This window comes from Theropithecus gelada, chromosome 9, assembly GCF_003255815.1.
Source record: "Theropithecus gelada isolate Dixy chromosome 9, Tgel_1.0, whole genome shotgun sequence".
In the NCBI taxonomy this organism is placed as follows: Eukaryota; Metazoa; Chordata; class Mammalia; order Primates; family Cercopithecidae; genus Theropithecus; species Theropithecus gelada.
This window is the reverse complement of record NC_037677.1, coordinates 56758985-56784368: the sequence shown is the minus strand read 5'-3', so window position 1 is coordinate 56784368 and position 25384 is coordinate 56758985. Positions and strand designations below refer to the sequence as shown.

General features: G+C 42.2%; 1 protein-coding gene across 50 annotated transcripts in view; it reads right to left on the bottom strand.

The window, feature by feature from the left end:
• Positions 1–25384, bottom strand: part of KCNMA1 (potassium calcium-activated channel subfamily M alpha 1) — a 755234-nt gene that overhangs the window by 330509 nt on the left and 399341 nt on the right. The window contains exon 4 of one of the 50 annotated variants that reach the window (XM_025395862.1): positions 6243–6318. The exons of the other annotated variants lie outside the window; for them this stretch is intronic. Coding sequence (XP_025251647.1) covers positions 6243–6304 — 62 coding nt within the window. The 5' untranslated portion in view covers positions 6305–6318. The remainder of the gene's footprint in view (positions 1–6242; positions 6319–25384) is intronic. 50 annotated transcript variants of the gene reach the window in all.

Below are 25384 nucleotides of genomic sequence, written 5' to 3'. Positions count from 1 at the left end.
TGTAACAGAACAGAGAACACAGAAATAAAGGCACACATCTAGAGCCATCTGATTTTCAACAAGGCTGACAAAAACAAGCAGTGGGGAAGGGACTCTCTATTAAATAAATAGTGTAGGTATAACTGCTAACCATATGTAGAAGAATGAAACTGGACTCTTACATTTCACCACATACAAAAATTAACTCAAAATGGATTAAAGATTTAAATATAAGACCTCAAACTATAAAATCCTTGAAGAAAGCCTGGGAAATACCCATCGCAACATCACCCTTGGCAAAGAATTGTTTACTAAGTCCCTAAAAGCAACTGTAACAAAAACGAAAATTGACAAGTGGGACCTAATTAAATTGAAGAGCTTCTGCACAGCAAAAGAAACTACCAACAAAGTAAAAAGACAACTGATAGAATGAGAGAAAATATGCACAAACTATGCATCTGAAAAAGGTCTAATAACCAGGATCTATAAGGAACTTAAAAAAATTGACAAGCAAATAATCCCACTAAAAAAATGGACAAAGACATGAACTGACACTTCTCAAAAGAAGACATACAAGTGGCTAACAAACATGAAAAATTGCCTATCATCACTAATTATCAGAGAAATACAAATTTAAACCACAACGAGATACCATCTCCCACCAGTTAGAATGGCTATTACTAAAAAGTCAAAAAACAACAGATGCTGGCAAGGCTGCGGAGAAAAGGGAATGCTTACACACTGTTGGTAGGAACGTGAATTTGTTCAGCCAACGTGGAAAGCAGTTTGGAAATTTCTCAAAACATTTAAATCAGAGCTACCATTCAGCCCAACAATCCCACTACTGAGTATATACCTGAAGGAAACTAGATCATTATACCAAAAAGACACATGCACCTACATGCTCATTGCCATGCAATTTCACAGTAGCAAATACATTGAATCAACCTAGGTGCCCATCAGTGGTGGACTAAACAAAGAAAATGTGGTACATACACATCATGGAATACTACACAGCCATAAAAAAGACTGAAATCATGTCTTTTGTGGTAACATGAATGGATTTGGAGGCCATAATCCTAAGCAAATTAACACAGAAACAGAAAACCAAATACTGCATGTTCTCACTTATAAGTGGGAGCTGAGCACTGAGCACACATGGACATAAACATGGGAATACTATATACTATGGACTACTAGAGAGGGGAGGGAGGGGACTGTGGGTTGAAAAACTACCTATTGGGTACTATGCTCACTACCTGGGTGCAATATACTCACATAACAAACCTGCATATGTACCCCCTGTATCTAAAATAAAAGCTGAAAGTAAAAACATATATTTTTAAAAGTACTATATGTGTACTACTTTTAATTATGAAATGCCAACTTGTTAATATCCTCTCTCTCTCCTCCTCTCCCTCCCCTGCTCAGTGTCTCTTGCTCTTTTCTCTCTCTTGCTGTCTTCTCTTCCCCCTTCCTCATTAAGCTGTATGGTTAAGGAAATGAAAGCAATCTCTGCTTCAAGGCACAGCCAAAAGGAATCAGCACTCTTGACTTTGACATCTCCAATTCCTTCTACCACACTTCGTCAGAGGAAAAAAAAACAAAAAATGACAGGAAACTTCTAGATGAGATGATTCCCTGCCATTATCCTTAAAGATCTATCCAAATCACGTCATTCCTTTCACTTGCTAATTGGTTTCATAAGTCTTCTTCCTTTCCTTGTATTTTGCTATTCTTGTTTTCAGGGCAATTGCCGACGTATGCATAGTTCTGGATTTTATTTTAAGTAATTTGTAGTTGACTATCGTTTATTTGTGCAATTGGTGTAATTAAACCTAATTACATAATTGGTGAAAGACTGAGTAATCACATAATTAGAATGTGCAATAATAACAGTTGAAATCCTATTGTTATGACGTGTAATGATACAATTATGATGTATAACATTCACAGGGTACTCTGCAAAGAGCAAACATGGCTCTAACCCTGCCTGAATGGAGCACAGCTAAAGTTGGAGACCTGGAAAGCAGCCTTTAGCACCTATACTTGGACTTGTTCATCATATTTATCCCCCTAATATAGCCTTCGACTTTCATACTCCACGGGAATCAAAGGCAGCAGGGGAGGCCTAAGGAAGGTCCTCATGAGGGCAGGAGCACCCACATCTTCAAGAACCAAATCACCAATACAACCAGCCCTTAGACAGAGAGGAGCAGCAAGAGATGGACTCACATATCTGAAACAGTCATTCCTGCATGTCAGTTTTAAATCTGAAATTATAATCAGGACGCAAAAAGATAGGGTTGGAAAATGTCTGGTGATCACACACACAATTACAAGTGGGCCTAGTGATTATGGCCTGGGACATAACTCCCAGCTCTCAGTCTGCCCTCTCCACCCCAACTCCAGTCATCTTAATCACCGGGACATAGATCAACCACCAGATGTGCTGGCCTCCCAGGTCCTTGCTCTGCTGATTGTCGGTGACCCTTTCCTTTCCTCCACGCCACCGACCCACTTCCATGATCTTGCTCTGGACCACATTATTTCATCATGAAATGTGTATGTACCACATGATGAAAGCAGTAACTGTAGTGTTTCTGATATCTCGGCCTCAAACACCCCATTCATCAACAGCAACCTCTCATTCTTGTGCTCGCCTGTTCACGTGCTCCCCACTGGGACCCTTCCCCAACCTCAGAGAAATCTCCCAATTCTGGACACCTCCCCCAACATCGCTCCCCTGGCCAGCCATCTGCTCCCTGCCTTACCTCGCAACCCTCCTTGTCCAGCCTAATTCCCATAGTCCACCATTGTCATCATCCCTGGGCAGCACCCTCCTTCCATAACAGAAGCTCTCAGCCCTGCTTCACACCAGCCCTGGAAAGCTGAAAGTTCCTGAATAAAACCACACAAGGGAAATGACTGGTTTCGCTTTAAATTCATGATCTCAAACTGCAAATTGACACTCCATACTGACTGGCAAACTGCTATTTTTCTTGAATTGGTTTGCTTTCCAATTTTCCAAGGCCACTATTTCACTGTTTTTCTTCTCTCCTCCAACCTCCCATGTTCTTTTCTGCACCATCACGCTCAGTGGATGGCCTCACCTCATCATGTCATTAAAAGTCACATAAAAGAATCAGGCTGGTTACACTTTTTTTCCTACCAGCAGCTCTCCAACACTGCACTCACAGGCGCCCAGCACATCCTCTGCTTCTTCATTCATAACACACCATGCCCTCCACGGACACTCTTTCGGCCCTATACTGTCTAACTGTACTGTGTTGCTATAGCAAGCTCTCCCTTGCTGCTGGAGCTCTGCTGCCAAAATATAAGCTTGCTCAACTGTCCTCCATAGCCAACCACATTTCCAGAGACTGTTGCAGGCTCCAACCTTTAGCCTGTTTCGATCAGGCCCTCCCTCTACTCACTAGATCTTCAATATCAAAGAAACCAGCAACATCCCTGTCACAAACTCCACAGATGACCCTGGACCCTTACCTTCCCTCTGTCTCAACAGTTAAGCAATTGGCTACTCCCTCTGCTCGAAACCCTCTCCTCCTCAGGCTTCTGACATCTCCTCGCCCTGCATGTGACCTTCCTCAGTTTCCCATCCAGCCTCCTCCTGCTTTACTCACCCTCTAAATGTTGGGCATCCTCTTGCCTTCACCCTGGGCACCTTCTCTCCTCTCTCTACATTCTTTCCCAAGATGGCACCATCAACTCACAGGCATTCAAAGTCATCTTCGTAATTTCCAAATGTAATATGATTCCTCTCTTCTGAGTTCTGGACTCAATTATCCACCTTGCTGTTTGACATCTTCTCTTTTGGGTGTCACAAACTTCTTAAACTGAACGTATCCAAGATGGAAATCCTGATTTCTCCCCAGTGCAGCCCTTATCCCCCAGTGTAGCCCCTCCCTTCCCAGTAAATGCTACCACCAGTGACCTGTCATTGAAGCCAAACACTAGAAGGCTAGAAGGACCCTGATTCCTCCCTCCATTCGCTCCACATCCAATCCATCAGGAAGTCATGTCCAAAATGTCTTTCTCCTCTTTAATTTCCCTACTTCACCATCCCACTAGATCAAGCCAGTGTCCTCTTCTGTTGGGATGGTCTTCTCTTTTATCTTCTGAGCATGATTACAGATTGCACCTGTTTTGTTTTGTCTGTCTTTTACTTTTGCTTTTTTTTTTTTTTTGGCCTGTCTCCTTCTCTAGACTGTAAATGTTCCCTGATTACATTTACTGTTTCACTTATTTACAGTATCCAGTATAGATCAGGTAATTAACTTTCATCAGATAAATAAATAAATGACTATGGTGTTGGCATCTATAATATGCAGACTATGAGCCTCATGGTAAACTTATAAGGGCCATGATGAAAGCCAGGGCCAGAGCAGAGATAATAAAATTAGCTAAAAGCTACTCAAAAAGTTAAACATCGAGATACCATATCTTGATATGCTATGAACTGGATTGCATTCCCCCAAATTCATATGTTGAAGCCTCAATCCCCAGTGTTACGGTATTTGGAGCTGGGGCCTTTGGGAGATAATTAGGTCTAATCAGGTCATAAGAGTGGGGCCTTATGATGGGATTAATGTCCTTGTAAGAACAGAAACTAGTGAGCAGTGAGCTTGTCCCTCCCCCAACACCTCTCCCTCTCCCTCTCTCTCTCTCTCTCTGCCATGTGAGGACACAGCAAGAAGTTGGCCATCTGCAAGCCTGAAGAGAGCCCTCACCAGAAATTGACCATGCTGTTGCCTTGATCTTAGACTTCTTAGCCTCCATTTCTATCTTGAAAACATCATGCTAATTGAAAGAAGGAAGTCACAAAAAGCCACGTATTACAAAATTCCATTTGTATGAAATGTCTAGAACAGGCAACTCTATAGAGACAGAAAGTAGATGAATAGTTGCCTAGGGCTGAGAAGATTGGGGGACTGGGAAATGTGGAATGATTACCAATTGATACAGGGTTTCTTTCTGGGGTGTTGAAAATGTTCTGGAATTAGATTGCGGTGATAGTTGTACAACTCTGTGACTATACTAGAAATCACTTTAAATGAGTGAATTATATAGTAGATGAAATGTATTTCAATACAACTATGAAGAAGAAGAGGGGAGGAGGAGAAGTGGGAAGGAAGGGTGAGAGAAGGGGGAGAAAGAGAAGGCGAACAGCAGCAGCTCAAGTTAGTTAACGTAGCTGAGTTAGTCTATGGAATCTAAGTTGCCACCAACAAAAAAGTAAGCCACTGTTTTATATGCTACCAAGAAAGAAAATGTTTACCAATTATAGCCATAAGAAGTCATGAATGATGAGGCACTTCCTGATTTTGGAGATTTTAAACTATGAAAAAATTGTATCTTAGAATTAGTAAAATATAGTACATGTAGCTGTTGTCAGATCTAGGTAGCAACTTCTGAAGCTTTCTAAATTAGAATTATTTCTTTAAAGAGAATGTACTAACCATGAACTTATTCATTCATAAGAAAAAAATTGTATCAAATGAGTATTATAAGCTGGATATTGGCTTTATATATGGTATTGACTCTGTGCACATCATCACATCATTCATTTAATCCTCAACAACTACCCTTCAAGATAAGCATTATATTCCTTATTTTATAGACAAGGGCATGGGCTACAGAAAGTTCCCACAGTTCTTAAGTGGCAGAGCCAGGATCCTAAGCCATGTCTCCAGGTCTCTGCTCTGTCCCTGTGTTATGAATGAACAGTTCAGATGCAGAAACCTTGTAAGCAAAAACTGAATTTTTGGCCAGGCATGGTGGCTCATGCCTGTAATTCCAGCACTTTGGGAGGCCAAGGTGGGCGGATCACCTGAGGTCAGGAGATTGAGACCAGCTTGGCCAACATGACAAAACCCTGTCTCTACTAAAAATACAAAAATTAGCCAGGTGTGGTGGTGTGTGCCTGTGGTCCCAGCTACTCGGGAGGCTGAGGCAGGAGAATCACTTGAACCAGGAAGGTGGAGACTGCAGTGAGCTGAGATCATGACACTGCACTCCAACCTGGGCGACTCTGTCTCAAAAAAAAAACAAAAAACAAAAAACAAACTAACAAAAAAACTAAACAAAGAAGAAAACTAAATTTTTTTCTAAGCCCAATTTTTCCTCTGTCAGCTTTAGAGATGTAGATGCCCATCAGTGCCATCATCTCAGGCCTTACTTCTCACATGGTCACCTTCTCCCAACATCAACTGGTATGTATAAAGGGATATGAATTACAGTACATTTCTGGAGAATATTCTTGGCCACCCTTGAATTTCCTGAGTTCAATATGTTGGTTTGCCATGAAGTCCCCAGGAGCTGCCGAATGAAGACATAGAGATACTTACGGATGGCACAGACAGAACAAAGTGGAAAATGAGAAACAAAAGAAGAAAAAAGTGGTATGAAGTGCAGGTGCACCTCAATTTATGCTGCAGATGCTTTCTTGAAAATTATGTGTAGATCAAATTGATTTACGAACTAAACCCTATTGTAAATTCAACAAGAACATTGTGATGGAAACTTTTGTAATGAGAAAAATTTATTTTTGTTGAGAATAGTTGATTCTCAGCCTCTCTTTTGAATTTACTTGTTATTCTTCTCAAGGGGAGCCTACTTGCACATAAAAGTTCAATAACCCCCTGGGATTCTTGATGTACAGGAATGTCATAAGACCAAAATGCTTTATAAAGGCTTAACAATATAAACTATCTATGCCACTTATAATAGCCATTTCCATAATACTTTAAATATATATCTCAACACAATGGGACGGTTGAGAGGATGCTTCTCAGGTATGGAATTCTAGGACCACTATTGAAGGAGATTATTTGAGTGGGTGGGGAAGTTCAGAGGAGAAAAGTATCTCCCTTGGATAACCAAAAGCCCTGAACCCTTCTCTCTTGACAGTTGAGAGGGAGAAGTTGAAGGAGTCCAGTACTCCATTCCCAAATGACACCCCATGGCCTCCTGGCAAATTACAATGTCACTAGTTCCCTGGTCTTCTACAGTCAAAGGTTACAAAATGGCCACCCATACAGGTTTCAAAAATCAAAAGTGTTACATTTCTTAAAATGGATTTGCAGAACTACTTGAATGAATAAAAGATCTGCAAGACATACTCCATGTTCCCACTGGGGAATAAGTCACTGGAGTTGAGTAGATGCTCCTGAAGACATGCCTCCTGGTCCCCACTACTTCTTAAGCCTTGCATCCAGCCTGGCTCCTGCAGGCATTTTCACTTGCACCCCAGTAAGAGTCTCATCTGACCTAAGTGTCACCACCACTTGACTCAACCAATCCCATGTAGAGCCCGCAAATATCCATGATCCCAAAAACGTCCTTTCTTTAATGTGGTCTCATTTCAAAATATATGAGACTGTTGGATTTATTTATTTATTTATTGAGACAGAGTCTCACTCCATCGACCAGGCTGGAGTGCAGTGGTGCAATTTTGGCTCACTGCAACCTCTGCTTCCTGGGTTCAAGTGATTCTCATGCCTCAGCCTCACAAGTAGCTGGGATCACACGTGCACGCCACTATATCCGGCTAATTTTTGTATTTTGGGTAGAGATGGGATTTCATCGTATTGGCCAGGCTGGTCTCAAACTCTTGGCCTCAAGTGATCTGCCCGCCTTGGCCTCCCAAAGTGCTGGGATTACAGGCATAAGCTACCGTGCCCGACCTTATTTTTTTTATTTAATTTAATAAATTTTTTAGAGCTAGCCCAAATTCTTTCAGATCCTCTGTTCTTGAAGTGCCCTCCTGGTTCATTTCGTCTAGTGACAAATATGACTCCATATCACCACTTTCCCAGAGAATCAGCACAGCAGCCATGCCTCCAGAGCTTCTGCTTCAGAGATACGCTTAATAAATTCACTTTACCCTTTGGACCACAAGGTTTAGAAAGGAATGTTGTTTTTGTTTTTGTTGTTGTTCTGCTTTCCATCAGCTTAATACAATCGTGACAACATGCTTCTAAGAAGGACCCTAAGACATTCATTTCTTTGAAGGACTATTACCAGTGAACTGACAATAAAAAGTTAATAGACATAGGACTGAGGCGCACTCAGGCTCACTCTGCTTAAACTAGTGGAGTGGGGGCAGAAGAGAGAGGTGTACATTCCATATCCATAACAGCCTGGGGTCTTGGGTTCTAAGAGGTGTGGTGGCTTTGGCCTGAGCCCTAAACCCAGCAGCTGCAGTTAGTGCCAAAGCTTATGAGGGCAAAGAAAGTAAAGAAAGATCAGTGTTTTAAAGTCTCCACCCACCATATGATTTCTCAGCAACCTCAACTGTTTTTTTTTGTTGTTGTTTTGTTTTGCTTTTGAGATGGAGTTTTGCTCTGTCGCCCAGGTTGGAGTGCAGTGGCGCGATCTTGGCTCGCTGCAAGCTCTGCCCCCCTGGTTCAAGCAATTCTCCTGCCTCAGTCTCCCAAGTAGCTGGGACTACAGGTGCCCACTACCACACCTGGCTACTTTAGCAACCTCAAGTCTTAATCTATATGGGAACTGTAAGAAGATCCCGGTCTGTTTCGCATCACTAACGTGGTAACTCGTGATTGCTGAACACTGGCTGAGCAGCCATGCTCTGTCTGGCAGCATTGTTTTCTAAGCACTTACGTGTATCTTCTCATTATGCTCATAAAATCCCCATTATCAGCTCCATTCTACAAGTGGAGACCTTGAAACTTAGGGAGCTTAAATAATAATAATAACTAAAATTCGTGAAGGGTGCCCTTCTAGCCCTCTACACATATCAGGCACTGTTCTGAGTGCTTTTATATGTTAACTCAATTAATCCTCATAACACCTTTTTTGTGTTACTATTTATGTTGTCTTCATATTACAAATGAAGAAGCTGAGGCACAGGAAAGAGGTGAAATAAGGTCACTTAGTTGGTGAGTAATTAAGGAGAACTTGAACTCGGGCAGCTTGACACCAAAGCTGTGCTTTTACTGCTAGGCTGATTTGCTCAAAGTCACACCACCGGTTAAGGCTGGAGTTTGAGTCTACTCCATGTGGTCAGAATCTAGAGCCACAGGGGCAGCCATGTGCTCTGTGGCCTGCTTAGATGTCCATGGGGTCAGATTTCCTCTGCAGTGGCTCCAACCCCTGGCAGCAGGGTCTGGGATGAATGTACTGCCTTTCTCAGAGCTAGGCTGGGAAAAATGTCTCCTTGTCATTTATTTTTGAAATGTCAGGAGATTTTAAAACTTCTAGGAGAGGAGATAAGTGATAAGAAGAAAATATGGGTCGTTTTTGTGCGTACAAAGGGGCCATTCTAATAGTGGTCTCAAGGGGTCTTTTCTAGACACAAGAGGAGAAGGTTGTGTTAGTAGCCCTCTCTTCCCTACCTGGGGAGTTTGAAATTCTACCTAGTTTTGAAATCTAAAAATCCTCAAGCTCTTGGATCTGGTCCTTTTTACCCCCTTAGCCATACATTCCAGTTTCTGCTAAAAAGTCTGCCTCAAGACATAAGTGACACCCAACTCTTGGGTACCTGTTTTCTCTTTTCATAGAAACCAGAGATTCTGGGATTCTGAGACGTCTCTAACAGTCACTGACCTACCACTAGCAACTGGGTTCTACAAATAATGCCCCTGGGGAACTCAATAAAATTATCAATCACTAGCCCCCACAGGTCTTAATAGAGAGTGGATAGGTGGAAGGTTTATCAATCAGGATGAGTCATTTGATTCACCAAGGGAAAAGATAAATACACCAACACTCCAATTAATTTTAATCTGAAAAGAAACTGCTAGCAAATGGTGCTTTAGCCAAGTCCGTAGGGTCTGAACAACCTTAATTATTCACAAATGCAAATTGCTTTTACTGCTTGCTAGATAATTTCTTCACGCCTTCCATCCAGTTCCTCTTCTCCTTACCATCCTCCTTTCTCCTCACCCAGTCTCTTTATTCCTGAAAAGCCAAAAGGAAATTTCTGGAAATGACCTTCTAATCACTCAAGCTTTTCCTTAAAAAAAATTTAATGAATCTTCTCAAGACCCTAATTAGCTTAACCTGGGATCCAGGCCTGCCCTAAGCCTAAATAATCCATAGATGGGCTTCAGGGACCCCATGAGCTAGCTGAAATTATATGCAAAATTGTGGGGGTGGGTGCAAAAAAAAAATCAGAAAAAATGAGTAAGACCTACTATTTGATAGCGCAAGAGGGTGATTATAGTCAATAGTAACCTAATTGTACATTTTAAAATAACTGCAGGAGTGTAATTGGATTGTTTGTAACACAAAGGATAAATGCTCTAGGGGATGGACACCCCATTCTCCATGATGGGATTATTACATATTGAGTGCTTGTATCAAAACAGGTCATGTACTCCATAAATACATACACTTGTGATATACCCACAAAAATTAAAAATTAAAAACGAACAAAAAATTGTGGGGGTAGGGTACTTCCTGACTCCCTGCCCATCCAGAGGTCCAATTTTCATCAAATTCTCAAGAAAGTCTATGTTCTCCCCAATCACCCAAAACAGCATTAAGCATTAAAAGACTAGACTGTACCCACCTAAACACTGCATCACAAGGAACATTTATGATGCAGAGTGACAGAGACCAGGCTTAGGAGCCAGAGAGATGCAGGTTCAAATCCCAGCTCTGTCACTTATGAGCTCCATGAATTTAGACAAGTGTCAAATTCTCTGAGCCTGTTTCATCATCTGTAAAATGGTGATCATCATAACTCCTTCATCACAGGATTACTGGGTGTCTATACAAAATAATATGAGAAAGCACGTAGCATTTGTATATAGAAAGGGCAAAATGAAAATCCTCTCTACAAGAGAGAGAAAAAAGGCAGATCTAGGCTCAGGAGCAGAGACCCTGTTCTCCTGTCTTTGGGAGCTGTATTTCTGGCTTTGCTAAAGATGAAGGTCACTGTACTACAAAGACAATCAGATTGGGATCACCCGTGGGAAATCCATAAGAATCAGATTGGAAAAGCACTCTTTATGAGCATCATATTAGATTATAAACCTTTTTATAGATCTTATAGTGGCATGCCCAATCTGATCTAAACTAAGCCTCTAACCCTCTATTCTTCTACTGTCTCTACCCACTACTCCCAACATAATGTGATAAGAAAAGTCTAAACATTTCAATCATGTACAATGTGAAGCTGCATCACAGTCAGGACACTGAAATGACCCCAGGGAGTCTGCACAGCCAGATGCCAGCAGTCCTTCTGCAAGATCCAAATATTTTCAGGTTCTACCTGGGTCAGTTGGCTGCTCTGGGGTAAATATCAATTAGATGCTTCTAGATCTTTTGGCTGTTGGGACTTCCAGAACAGCATCAATGGCTTCAAAAACATCCTGAAGTTGATTAATCTGCTCCTGTTGCATGGGCTAGATTCCTGACTCTAGAGAACAGGCCAACAAAACGCAGGCCAAGAGGACCCCACCTTTGCATTTCTATTTCTCATGGCAAGGTTGCCTCACTCCCAGAAAAAGAGAACTTCAGCTTTATTTTCTGAGACAGGCAGAGGATTGAAGCTGACTGTCATTCTCTATGTATCTGATTTTATATTGATTGGATTGTGGGCATGCTACTGGAGAGTTTAAATGCACTAAAATCATTTTATCATTTCTCTTTGGCTATAAAGAACTTTGATTTGGGGCTGGGTGTGGTGACTCACACCTGTAATCTCAGCACTTTGGGAGGCTGAGGCAGGCGAATCATGAGGTCAGGAGTTCCAGACCAGCCTGGCCAACATGGTGAAACCATGTCTCTACTAAAAATACAAAAAATTAGCCGGGCGTGGTGGCTCGCACCTGTAGTCCGAGCTGCCCGGGAGGCTGAGGCAGGAGAATTGCTTGAACCTAGGAAGCAGAGGTTGCAGTGAGCTGAGATTGCATCATTGCACTCCAGCTCTGGGTGACAGAGCAAGTCTCCGTCTCAGAAAAAAAAAAACAAAAAACAAAAAAAACCCAGAATTTTAATTTGGAAGGCTCCTCATAGAAGTTGTAGTTTTTTCTCAAACCATGTTGTGACACATAGTGTATTGGCTTTTCAGATGACATTAACCCAGCCCCATGTTCATCTTGGTACTGCTCAGTTAACCCCTGCCCATCTGTATTTTTTGTCTTTAAAGTCTTTATTATCAACCTCACTTCCCAGCTATAAAAGCTGTTTGTCCCCCAAACAAGTTTAAAAGAAAGTGTAGAATAATCAGAGTGTGTCTAGAATGAATAAAATATGAGAATCCCATGACATCCAAGATGGGATATAGTCTTGATCGGACATACAGACAGACGTGGTGACAGAAAACTCAGAAGCCAGGAGGGTCAGAGCGATGGAGCTTGCTAGAATACAAGTTCATTTTCTCAAATGTGAGTGTTTTGCCCTCTCTGATTTGCATGCCTCCTTTCCTTCCTCAATGGTGAGGCACCGTCTTCTAACCACAGATGACTTCTTTACGCCGCACAGTGGCAGATAGCATAGTTTCAAGGAGGGTGTGCTTGGATCTGGTAGAGGTCATGGACAAAGAGAAGAGGAAAGTGAAGTCTTGGTGGTACTGGTTCATGCAAAGAATCAAACAGCCCAGTGAGTCAGAGATCTGGAAAGTATGTGGAAGCCTTCAAGACTTAAAATATCCAACTGCCATGAGAGAAGTTCCAGAACAGAGAAGCCTCTTCCAGCACGGACCCAGCAGCTACAGAAGGGCTCAGATTGCTTGCTCTGCCATGCCTCTGCCATCTGCCCGCTGCTGAAGTCAGGCCCAGGGAAGAGGTGCTGCCCTTGAGCCAGCCATTCTCAACCGCTGTTTCTGCCTCTCACTTTGCCATATTTGCTCCATATCTGGGATGGTACAGTTCCACAGACCGAGATACACCTGGGGTTCAGCAGACCTAATTAGCCTTACATGTATCTGCTCCCAAAATAGAGAGTCATTTATTCCAGTTGCTGTCCTGACCAGCAAGGTGTGACCTAGGCCCGTGGCCCATAGCCCCAGACTGGGAGAGGAGCCACATTCCTTCTGAACAGTTTCTAAAAAACTTACAGTCCCAAATGAGTGATTAGAAGTAGAGTTTTGAGGATGGAGCTGAGCATGTGGATTTCACATCTCCTCTTTTCAGGACAGCTTTCAAGCCCCTAGATGCAAAGGCAGGACCCTGATGAACTTGCCTTTTCTGTGACGGTCTTTACACCACAAGACAGGGGCTGCAGGACAAGCCCAGCTCCCAAAGACCCAGCCCAGAGCTCAGGAAAGCCAGGCTGCTTCTCACCAAAACTGAAAACTAGGACACCATGGGAACACTTAGGACCCCACTCAGGCACCAGCTCCTCCCAGGAGCTCTGCCTCACCCTCCTGAAGTGCTGACCACCCCTCCCCTTGACTCACTCCCATTGCAGTGCCAACTCAGAACACCTATCCCCAAAGCCAGAGTTCCTGGGATTCAGATCTTGGAGGTGTCACCCATTCCTTATGCGACTCTGTGGGAGCTACTTAGTTAATCTGCACCCTAATGTCCTCATCTATCAAATGTCAATGATGACAGCACCCATCTCACAGACTTGGGTAAGGCTCAGAAGAGTTAATAAAAAGAAAATGCTTAGAACACGGACTAGAATAGTAAGCACTCAACATACTTCCTGTGCTGTTGTTGGCACCGCTGCTCCCACTTGTCAGATACCATGTGAGACCAGGAGCCCCTTGAAGGTGGGAAACTTTTTCTGTTTACTTCTATGGTCCTAGCACCCAGCACAGAGCATGGTGCACAAAAGGCTCAAAATGTTTAATGAGTGAATGAATAAAGTGAATCCAGTTGGCAATGCTGGACTATATATATTCAGTTTGACTTGGTGAGGGTTGCCTTACAGAGTCCTCCCCTGCAACGTCCTGAAAGAGGGGAGAATGTCAACGGGCAGGCACACTGGCCAGAGAGAAACTGAGCAATGTGAGAATGGTCAGGGGAGAATAGGCAATGCAGCAAAAAGACTGGCATTGAAGCTGACAAACTGGGCTGTCTTGGGCACATCCATTTCCTCTTGGGCTTCAGTCTGGCCATCTGTATGTCTAAACAAAGGCAGGAACTACTAGAAATATGGGGTATCATTTCGGCAAGAATAGGTGGAAAGGTGAAACATGACCCATCTTTCTTCACCTGCCCCAGGGGACTCCCCCGCAGCCAGGAAAAACAGAAGCTCTAAACAGGCCCTGCTTCTGAAGTCACAGCAAAAACCATGTCTAGTGTCCCCAGTAATTCTCTAGCATTCTCCCACCTGAGAGCCTCCTCCTCCCCACACAGGCCTGTGGAGTGCAGTGGAAACACTTCGCCTCTCTTTGAACCACACGGCAGGAAGCATGAGAACTTCCTGTAGCTGCCGCGGGTGCCCATGGGGCTGCCGGCCACTGTGCCACCACCACTGAAGAGGCTTTTGTGGCCTTCTTCCTGTGGCCCCAGGAGGAGACGGGAACTGGGAGCTGGCAGGCACCACGGGGCTATGGAGGCCACAGGCCAAAAGGAGGAGCGTGGCAACCGTCTTTGAAACCAGAACTGCTGAGGTCTGTCTATAGCTCAGACAGTGCTGTGGGCCCCTCTTGCCGGCCAGTTGTCTCACCTGGACCCTGGGCTCTGAGTAAACAACCCAGTGATGCCACCCACAAAGGCCGCAGATCCAAGCTTAGGAGGCATCTTCCCGTCAACGCCCTGGGGGCCCCTGTTGCCAAGTGACATGTGCCTGTGATTGCAGAAGGCCCTATTCTCCCAGAATCTAGGGGAGGAAGGGGGACTCTACACAGCTGGAAAAGGCAAATTCTAACAGTCCTTTGTGATTTTAGACATGGTATTTAATCTCTTTTGAAATGCCAAATAATATTAAAAGAGGGCATGCTGTTTTTATGATTTTTCAGGAAGGGTCATGGACTAATAACAGGTTGCGAACATTGGAACATTGCCGGGAGGGTTCTTGCCCCTGCTGTAGGTACATATTGCTGTTCTATTTATAACCAACATGAAAACAATGTAATAATCAAAACTAAGAGATGTATACATCCCTTTAGCCTACCTATTTTTCTTGGATCTGGAATATTCTGGGCCTCAGTTGTTGATTTTTAGCAGCAGTTGAAAGGAGCTGACCAAATGCACATTAACGAGAAGACATTCCTGTCTCTTTCTCTCTTCACCAGGAGACGTCCTATTTGAGCCATCCTGGTTTGAGATCCCAGCCTCCCACCCCCCAAGCATGAGACAGCCAGGAGTAGGCCCCCTGCAGCCACAAACATTTGTCAGAGTGATTTGGTGAAGTTCAGCACTGAAAGCAATTTCTTACTCGGAAAATCATTTATCATGGACAGCCTGTCGAAAACAATCTCATTTCAAACCCTTCCCAGGGAGAAAAGAACTGACAACTGGCACTAAGTAATCTACAACAGAGCCACTGGGAGTCATTCATCTTTCCTCTGCCCAGCCCAGGACTTGATACTTTCAGAAGAGAAGTGAAATCAATCATAACTGCTCTGAGGGGCTTCAGCTAAAAGAGGAGGGGGCTACCGGGACAGTCACATACTCCTGAGTGTACAATGGGAGATTTTTCATAGTCTCCATTTTACTAATAGCCAAAATCCAGAAGAGCAGTTGCAGGGGTCTTTGAGGAAGGTGTGCCTCCTTCATTACAAAATATGTTCTTTTTGTACTTTTAGCTCATCTTAAATGCCAGAATCCTCCTTCTTAGGGAGCAATTAAGGAAAAACTTACTGCTTTTTTATATAAGCTGACTTCCCCTTTGCCTGGGGCAGTCTTTTCTTTGCCAGATCATAGCATGGAGTTTGTGGCATAGTAGATAATGATTCTGGGCATGCCATTTCCACTGACGTCAACACCCTGGAAACAGTCAGAATATCTAGCAATTTGAGGTTCATGGAGAAAAGCAGAAGAGGGAAAATGTTTCCCCATTAAGTTTCCTGCTTTTTTAAAAATACAATTAGTTACAGGTAGGAAAAGCGATTGATCACTTTCCTTACTGAATGTCTGATTAAACCTAGGTTCTTGTTTTGAGATTCACCAAGCCCCAGAAGAAGCTAATGAATTTCAGGGCTCCATCATTCTAATGTTTTGGCATTAACCAGTGACTCAGAAGGTACTGCCAGATGCAAATTATGACATCAGTGCTATACTTCTGGGAACCAAATAAAACAGAACCACCTTTGTAGATGGGTAGCTCCCACCAGTTCCCAGAAATATTTATATTATGGATATTAGTAGTTCATTATTATACCAATCTTAACTCAGAAATAAATCACCAGGTTTAGCACATATGATGCTTTAAGATAAAATTGTCCTCAAACTGCTCTCATTTCTCTGTCATTATTAGGGGTCAGAAATCCTGACTTTTTTGGAAAGAAGTGTTATGCTATTTTGCCCAAGCCAAATGCAGGCATTAGCGGTAAAGTTCTGGGATAAAATGCTCCATTTGAACTGAATTGTTCATGTTAAAATGGCTGATTTTTATTAGCCATTTGGGAGTACTTCTGCCACTTCTCAGCTGTCACTTTAAGCAAGATACTTTAGCCTCTCTGTGCCTTGGTCTCCTCATCTGTAAAAAGGGGGTAATACTGCTACCTACCTTGTAAGATGTTATGAGGATTAAATGATGTGATACTTGCAAAGGCCATAGTGCCTGCCAAAAAGCAAGCATTTAATTTAAATTTTTTTTTTTTTTTTTTTTTTTTTGAGACGGAGTTTTGCTCTTGTCATCCCGGCTGGAGTGCAGTGGTGTGATCTCGGCTCACTGGAACCTCTGCCTCCAGGGTTCAAGCGATTCTCCTGCCTCAGCCTCCTGAGTAGCTGGGATTCCAGGCACGCGCCACCACACCTGGCTAATTTTTATATTTTTCGTAGAGACGAGGTTTCACCATGTTGGCCAGGCTGGTCTCAAACTCCTGACCTCAGGTGATCCACCTGCCTCGGCCTCCCAAAGTGCTGGGATTACAGGCATGAGCCACCACGCCCGGCCTAATTTAAAATATTTTTTTAGAAAACTCTCAGCCAGAGATGAATTAGGGGGTAAGCCAACCACTCGGTTTTCTGGCAGCCAATCTACAAAGTCCCCAGGAGATCACTGGAAAAGTAACAAGATGGAAAAATGGGATTTTCAGGGCAAGCACTCACTACACATGATCGAGAAGAGCACTGTAAAAAACCATGTGTGAGGAGGTAAGCCTCCCGTAAGGACAACATCAGAGATAAACAAGGAGTCTCTGAACTGCTAAAGAGGCTTACCAGGATCCCTGAGGCACCCCTACAACAGTTTTCTTCCTTCTCCTCCTTCCCTTCCGCAACACAAAGCTTGGTTTCTCTGCTAAATAAATACTGAATACTTATGTAACAAATATCAATTTGAAGGCACATAAAATTATGAGCCTGCCTAAGCGTCCTCTTGGCCTACCATGCTCTGAGCTAACTGGGGCACTGAGTGTAAACACTTTCCCTGCTACTGCTTTGCTGTTTCCCTCCCTCCTTATTCACCACATTCAATGATCAGAAACTCCAGCTTGAGTCACCTGCAGTCATGTGGCATCAGTCCAAAGTCCTCACTACCATGGGCGCCAACCCTAATACCTCCCCTTAGGGTATCCTCAGCACTCACTACGTAAGAATCTACTTTGCTTGGGACCAAGAAAAGAATAATTCAGCATGAATATGATATCACTGGGACTTGTTAGTGAGTGTTATTTGGAAGATGTGGCTGAAAGTTTTACGGAGGGATGTATGCTTCCATCACAAGTAACACAGTGTTAACTGCTACAAAGCTAACAAAGCAGTTTGTGGCCAAGAGGTTTTTGTTTTCTAGGATGAATAAGAAGGCCGTGTTCTTGAAGTAACTTGAGAAACAATGACTACTTCAAATTCACCCTGATATACGGACATGATGGAAAAGCAAACAAAGGTGGATCATCCACCTAGGAATCTCTAGTTCAATGGTTAGCTCAGTATATCTTCCCAATTTACCATGCAGATCCATCTCCCTCACCCCCATGAACTGGTCTAGAGAATAAACATATTACAATTTTAGTATTAATTTAATCAGGCATGATTTTGCAGAGAAGCCCATGGCAAAAAACAAACAAACAAAAACAACTTTCCATGCTTTTTATAATAAGGTCCAATACCAAAAATAGTAATAAGAATAATTTAAAAAACCAAACACCGCATGTTCTCACTTATAAGTGGGAATTGAATAATGAGATCATTTGGACACAGGAAGGGGAACATCACACACCGGGGCCTGTTGGGGGGTGGGGGAAGGGGGGAGGGATAGCATTAGGAGATATACCTAATGTAAATGACAAGTTAATGGGTGCAGCACACCAACATGGCACATGTATACATATGTAACAAACCTGCACATTATGCACATGTACCCTAGAACATAAAGTATAAAAACAAGGGATAATTTAAAAGCAGATTGTTTAAAATCCATCTCTTTCTCTCTGTTTCTATCCATAATTGAGGAGGAAGAGCATTTGTTCAGCCTGCTGTCTGCCAAGCTTGTGCTAGGAGCCTCAGTCATCTTTTCACCCCAGTATATCATTGCTGTTGTACAGATGGAGAGACCAAGATTTGCAGAGATTATCCCCTGCCCAAGGCTACCTTCCTGGGAAGAGGGAGACCTGGATTTGAACCTCACCTCGGTCTGAGTCCAAAGCCTGTGCTCTTCCCACATTGCGCCGCTGGCCATCCCTGAAGTTGCCACTGTAGGTGGAGCAAATCCCCTGAGATGAACCAAGGGAGTAGTGGCTATATATATATGTATATATATACACACACACACACACACACAAAGCAAACAAACAAAAACGAAATTAGTTGGCGAGGATGTGGACAAATTGTAACCCCCACATGTTGTTGGTAGAAATGTAAAATTGTACAGCCATTGTGGAAAATAGTTTAGTGACTCATCAAAAAGCTAAACAATGAATTCCTAAATGACCCTGCAATTCCACTCCTATGCATACAAGAATTGAAAACAGGAATTCAAACAGATACTTGTGGACAAATGTTCATTGGAGCATTATTCACAATAGCCAAAAGCTAGAAACAATCTACATGTTCATTGACAAATGAATGGATAAACAAAATGTGTGGCAGTCATACAATGGAATATTATTCAGCCATCAAAGGGAATCAAGCACTGATACATGCTACAACATGGATGAACCTTGAAAGCATTATGTCAATGAAGGAAACCAGACACAAAGGTCACATACATAGGATTCCATTTAGATGAAACATCTAGAAGAGGTAAATCCATACAGACAGAAAGCAGATCAGTGGTTGCCAGGGGCTAGGAGGACAGAGGAATGGGGAATGACTCTTTGCTGAGTATGGAGTTTCCTATTGGGGTAACAAAAATGCCTTGGAACTAAATAGAGGCGATGGTTGCATAACACTGTGAAGGTACGAATCACCACTGAATTGTACGTATTAAAATGGCTAATAGTTACTTTTATGCTCTGAATTTTGCCAGGATTAGAAAACCAAAGAGTGGTAAAGTTAGAAGACATTTCACAAGTTCTTTATTGCTCTGCATTCTTTGTGGATGAGGAAAATGAGCCCTGTCAGTCTGTCCAGTGTGGAATTATATAGCTAAAGTTTACCAGTGAAGTTGGGGTTAGAAATCAACCCTCTGTCAATTAATTCATCAGAGCTTGCACCCAGGCTCGCACTGGGGCACTGGAGGAAAAGAAGAACAATATTGAGAGAAATAATTCTTTCTCAAGTGTAACTGAGAGCCTCCCAGTTCCTGCCTCTTTGGCTCAAAGCTCAGATTCCTGGGAAGTCATCCTCCGTTCCACTCCAGGGAAAATGGCTTCCTACTTTTATGTGAAAAGGAGCCACGAAGAATTCAGCATCAGGAAACACCCTTAACTCTATCAACAGAGAAATTTCTGTCTTCAAGCGAAGTCCATTTGATTTGCTTCTGTTTGAAGTGAAGCAGATAACCTCAATCAACATCTGATTACTTCTTTAATTTCCAGAGCTTGCTCATTACCGAAGCCACACTGTCTCTAGAGAAGGACCTTGAGTAACTCAGATTTTAACATACCTGGGATGACAAGTTACTTAGCTTGGGCTTTAATTGAGAAATCAGTTATTTTACCCATTATTTTGCTAACGTTATCAAAATCCTATGATACTCAAGGCCCTGAAATGACATTTTCCTCTCCTTTATCATTTGTACCTGTGACTCGGAGAAAATTATGTGTGATGGACATGTCAAAGATACATAAGTTCTTGAAGAGATTCTTTCCTACTTGCTCTACTCACTGATCCATTTCCACAGAACAAATTGAGCATCAGCATGAGAAGTCACAAGGCAGGGGATTCAATCTTTCTCCCCTGGCTTGGCTTTCTAAAGTGTGTGACTTTAATATTGTTGTTTTGCAAGATGTGAACATGTATGTAAATTTGTGTGCATGTATGATGAATATTTTTCCCTGCTAAAAGGTACTATGAAATTGATAGTGACTCTTTGCAAACCAACTCTCCAATAAGCTTCTAGTTTTGTTTTTTTTTTTTTTTGGTTTTTTGTTTTTTTTAGGTTTGCCACTAATCCCCCAGCATTTCTGCAGATTGTAACTGAAGCTCAGCTTTTCTAGGAAGAAAATACCTGTTATTAAGGCCAACAACCTAAGAGTCACTCTTGATTCCTCTCCATTTTCAACTAAACAGCTGTTCTGTCTGTGATGCCTCCTGCACGTGCTCACACCCTAACTGCCTCCATCCTCTCCCAAGGCAGCAGCCTCTCAGTTGAGACCTAAGAAAACTGCCTCTCAAACATTTTCCTTGCTTTTATCTTTCCCTAAACTCTATTCTCCACATCACAGTCAGAATGACTTTATTTGTTAATGGCTTTATTGAGTTCTAGTTTCTATACCATACAATTCACCCATTTGAGGTTTAAAATTCAATGGTACAATCAATTTTAGAACACTTTAATCACCTCAAAAAGAAGCCCTGTAGCCTTCAGCTATCAACCCCCAATCTCCCCACAAGCAAGCAGTCAGTAATCTATTCCCTGACTCTATACATTTGCCTATTCTTGACATTTTACACAAGTGAAGTCATATACTGTGTGATCTTTTGTGACTGGTTTCTTTCACTTAGCATAATGCTTTCAAGGTACATATATGTTGTGGCATGTTTCAGTTCTCCATTCCTTTTTATAGCCAAATGATATTCCACCGCATAGATCCATCACATTTTGTTAATCCAATCATCTGTTGATGGTCATTTAGATTGTTTTGCTGTTATGAACATTCAAGTGTAAGTTTTGTGTGGACATGTATTTTCATTTCTGTTGGGTAAATACCTAGGAGTGGAATGGGCATGTCATCGTAGCTCTGTGTTTCAGTTTTTCAGGAATTGCCAGGCTGTTTTCCAAAGCTACAGCACCATTCTACATCATCCGCACCAGCAGCCACAAGGGTTGCAATTTATCCACATCCTTGTCAATACTTGTTATGATCTGTCTTTTCAAGTATAGCCATCCAAATGGGTGTAAAGTGGTATCTCACTGTGGTTTTGATTTGCATTTCTCTGATGACTAAGGTGTTGAACATCTTTTCATGTGCTTCTTGACTATTTGTATATCTTCTTTAGAGAGAGATGTATTCATAAACTTTGACTATTTTTAAATTGGGCTGTCATTTCACTTTCTTAATAATGTCCTTCCATTAAAACACAAATGTTTTTAATTTTGATGAGGTCCAATTTATCTACTTTTTCTTTTGTTGCTTGTGTGTTTGGTATCATATTTGAGAATTCACAGCTAAATCCAGTGTCACAAAGGTTTACTCCTGTCTTCTCTCCTAAAAGTTTAAAAGTTTTTGCTCTCATATGTAGATCTTTGATCTATTTTCAGTTAATCGATGTGAAGAGTCCAATTTTATTCTTTTGCATGTGGCTATGTAGTTACCCCAGCTCTATCTTCTTTTTGAGATAGGGTCTCACTCTGTCACCCGGACTGGAGTGCAGTGGCAGAATCACAACTCACTGCAGCCTCCACCTCCCTGGCTCAAGTGATCCTCTCATCTCAGCCTCCCAAGTAGCTGGGGTCACAAGCATGCACCACCACACCTGGCTAATGTTTTAAAAAAACAATTTGTAGAGACAGAGTCTCACTATGTTACCCACACTGGACAGTACCATAAATTTTTTTTTTTTTTTGAGACGGAGCCTCTATCTGTCACCCAGGCTGGAGTGCAGTGGTGTGATCTCGACTCACTGCAACCTCCGCTACTGGGTTCACTCCATTCTGCTGCCAAGTAGCTGGGACTACAGGCGCCTGCCACAACGCCCGGCTAACTTTTTGTGTTTTTGGTAGAGACGGGGTTTCACCGAGTTAGCCAGAATAGTCTCGATCTCCTGATCTCGTGATCTGCCTGCCTCGGCCTCCCAAAGTGCTGGGATTACAGGTGTGAGCCACTGTGCCCAGCTGACAGTACCATTAATTGGACAGACTATTCTTTCCTCATTAAATGATCTTGGTATGATTCTCAAAAATTAGTTGACTATAAAAACTGGATTTATTTCTGGACTCTCAATTACATTCCACTGATCTATATGTCCAGAATGACTGTTTAAAAGCGGAAATTGCATTATTACTCTTTCCAAAGTAATAGCCTAATTCCCAGTACAAGTCATTCTCTATCCCAAGGATTCTTCACCTGGGGCCACATACTTCCAAGAAGTCCTTGAGTAGTACTCAGGGAGTCCACGATTTGGACCCAAAAAATTACATCTTTATTTTTATTAACCTCTAATTCAAATTTGGCATTTCCTTTAATTATGAATATGGGCAATAAATTGTAGGGAGCCGAAGACCCATGGGATGTGACCAACTCAGCATTCCACTGGAGGCTATATGATCAAACAGCAAACTGTTTATCATGAAAGCAGAATGTGAGCAAATTCAGGACTGTGCCTATCTCCAGGAGGTTTGCTGAGGGCCATGGCTCCAGGCTCCTTAAAGTTATCTACTGGGAAATCTAGCGCCTGTTGTTCAAAGAATGCAGTCTTGGAAGCCTGCTGTAAATCAAACTGCTGGCCTACAATCATTCGCCCCTTTCTCGTTATCTCTTTTACCTAACAAATTCAGAGAGCTGAAAAAGCTCAGGGCCCTTGTCCACTAGAGGCAAGGTGCCCCCTAACCCCTTCTTCCAAATATACTCTCTTGTCTTTTACTTTTATTCCCGCATTAGCCCCCTTTGTTCAGTCCACCAGGGATCATGGCAGGTTACAAGTGGCGCCCCAAACAGTGACAGAATCAGGTACTCTACAATAAATTAGAATAGTATTAATGATACTTGTCAATTTTTTGGCAACAGAAAGCTCAGATATTTACATAAAAGATTACCATTGTTACAGGTATCTCAAAGTATTATTTATATTAATCCTGCTTTAAAATGATGGTGGTATATTAGAATTGTTGTTGGATTTTCATAAAAATGCCCTAATCAAGAAGAAAGCAGACTTTGTCATAATTTGTTCTTTATAATCTGATAACTGATTTTAATATAATCTGTTTTCTTATAATCCAATGTTTTTATATTATGCCTTTATAAATAATATTTTTCTGAGAAAGGGATCATAGTCTTCACTGGACTGCCAAAGAAGTCCTCAGCACAAAACATTAAGAAACCCTGCTTTTTCCATTACCAGTTTTATTTTCTTCTCAGCACGTGGCATCAACTGAAATTATCTTATTAACTAGTCAACTTGTTTATGATCTGTCTCTTTCTGATACTGGAATGTAAGTGTTTAGGGCTTAAAATAGTGTCAGGCACATAACAGCCATTCAATAAATATTTATTGAGTTAATTACGGAATCATCAGCAATTTTCTAAACAACAGCTAAATCATTGGCTTAATGAAAATAAAGACTACTGATACCAAATTAGTGACACATAATCCATACTGAAAATTATTTTACATTTATGCCATCATCATCATTAGATTTAATAAATGCCAGCATATCCTATGTGCTGTATTAAGTGCTTGATGCACAGTATCTCATTCATTGTTCTCCACACTAACGACCAAGAATATTATTATCCATATTTACAGTTGAGGGAACTAAGCCTCAGAGAGGTTAATTTCTTACTCAAGGTCACATAGCTAACAAATGACAGAGTTGGGATTTGCAACCAAGCCTACCTGCCTTCAGAGTATCGATTTTTAACTACAATAAAACACTTCTAAGAGAGGAGGAATTTTCTTCCCGTTCAATTGAGAAAGCTAAGATCCTGTGAAGTTAAGAAATGTGGCCCAGAACGCAGAGTTCAGTAGAGATTTCCAATAAAATGTTCTTTCCATTGTTCTCTTTATGAGCCACAGCAGGAAAACCACTTAGCAGAACTGGGTGCTAACAGGTTGCCTTCTACGAGAAGAATAATTTTGGAAAAGATTTACTCTGCAAGCATAATTAATACTAGCAGGCATTAACTGAAGCCTGTTCTTTTCTTTCCTGGGGTCCAGTCTGCTTCTCTAAATATTAGGGCTCGGCCTCATTCAGGGCATTAAGGACTTCATTAGGCTGAAATCCAAGTTAATTTGATTACACAATTATAAACTGTCCCTGGCTGGAGGTTGTCTCATTTGCCAGGTTGCAAGGGGGCAGCATGGCTGGATGACATGCTTTTGATCCCCAGCTTGAAGTTTCAGTGCTTTCTGGCTTTGACCTCATCAAGTTTTACAGAAAGGAAGTTAAATTGGAGCAGGGAGACAGATATTCTCCTTACTAAAGCTGTCAAGGGCACGCAGAGGACCATTCATCAGGTCTGCAAAGAAACAAGGCACAGGAAAAGTTATGGTCACCCGGAGGTGGCAGCAAATGGGATCTAACCAAAGGTCCATTATGCCCAAGGTCCCTCACCCACATGCGAAGCACACATCCAGGTTGACCCCCTTCCTCTTTCCTGTGCCCCATTTCCCCCTTACTGGCTAACAGGTTATTCAGCCTGGATATGCAGAGGAGCCAAGGGAAGGAATAAATCGTATCGTTTTCAACAGGGATTTTGTTGACATTAACAGAATCTGGAAGCACCCAGTTCACGGAGTAGCATTTTCCTCTCCTCTGCTATTCATGCAAGTGATCAACGGACCCGCTTCCAGCCTTCCTCAAGCGAGGCCTCGCCTCTAGCCAACAAAATCTCTTCACTGACTATTTTTGTAAAGACATTCACTTTGCCCAAAGAGAGGTCTGGCCTTTGCCCTCAGCTTCTGGAAGGCAATCTCTAAGCCCTTGGAGTGTCATGCCTGATAAAAGTGTCTTTTCCTTGGGCTGGTCAGACAGTAACAGTGTTATTTTGGGTAGGGGCTGACCACGCCAGAAAGTCTAACAATGTCATTTA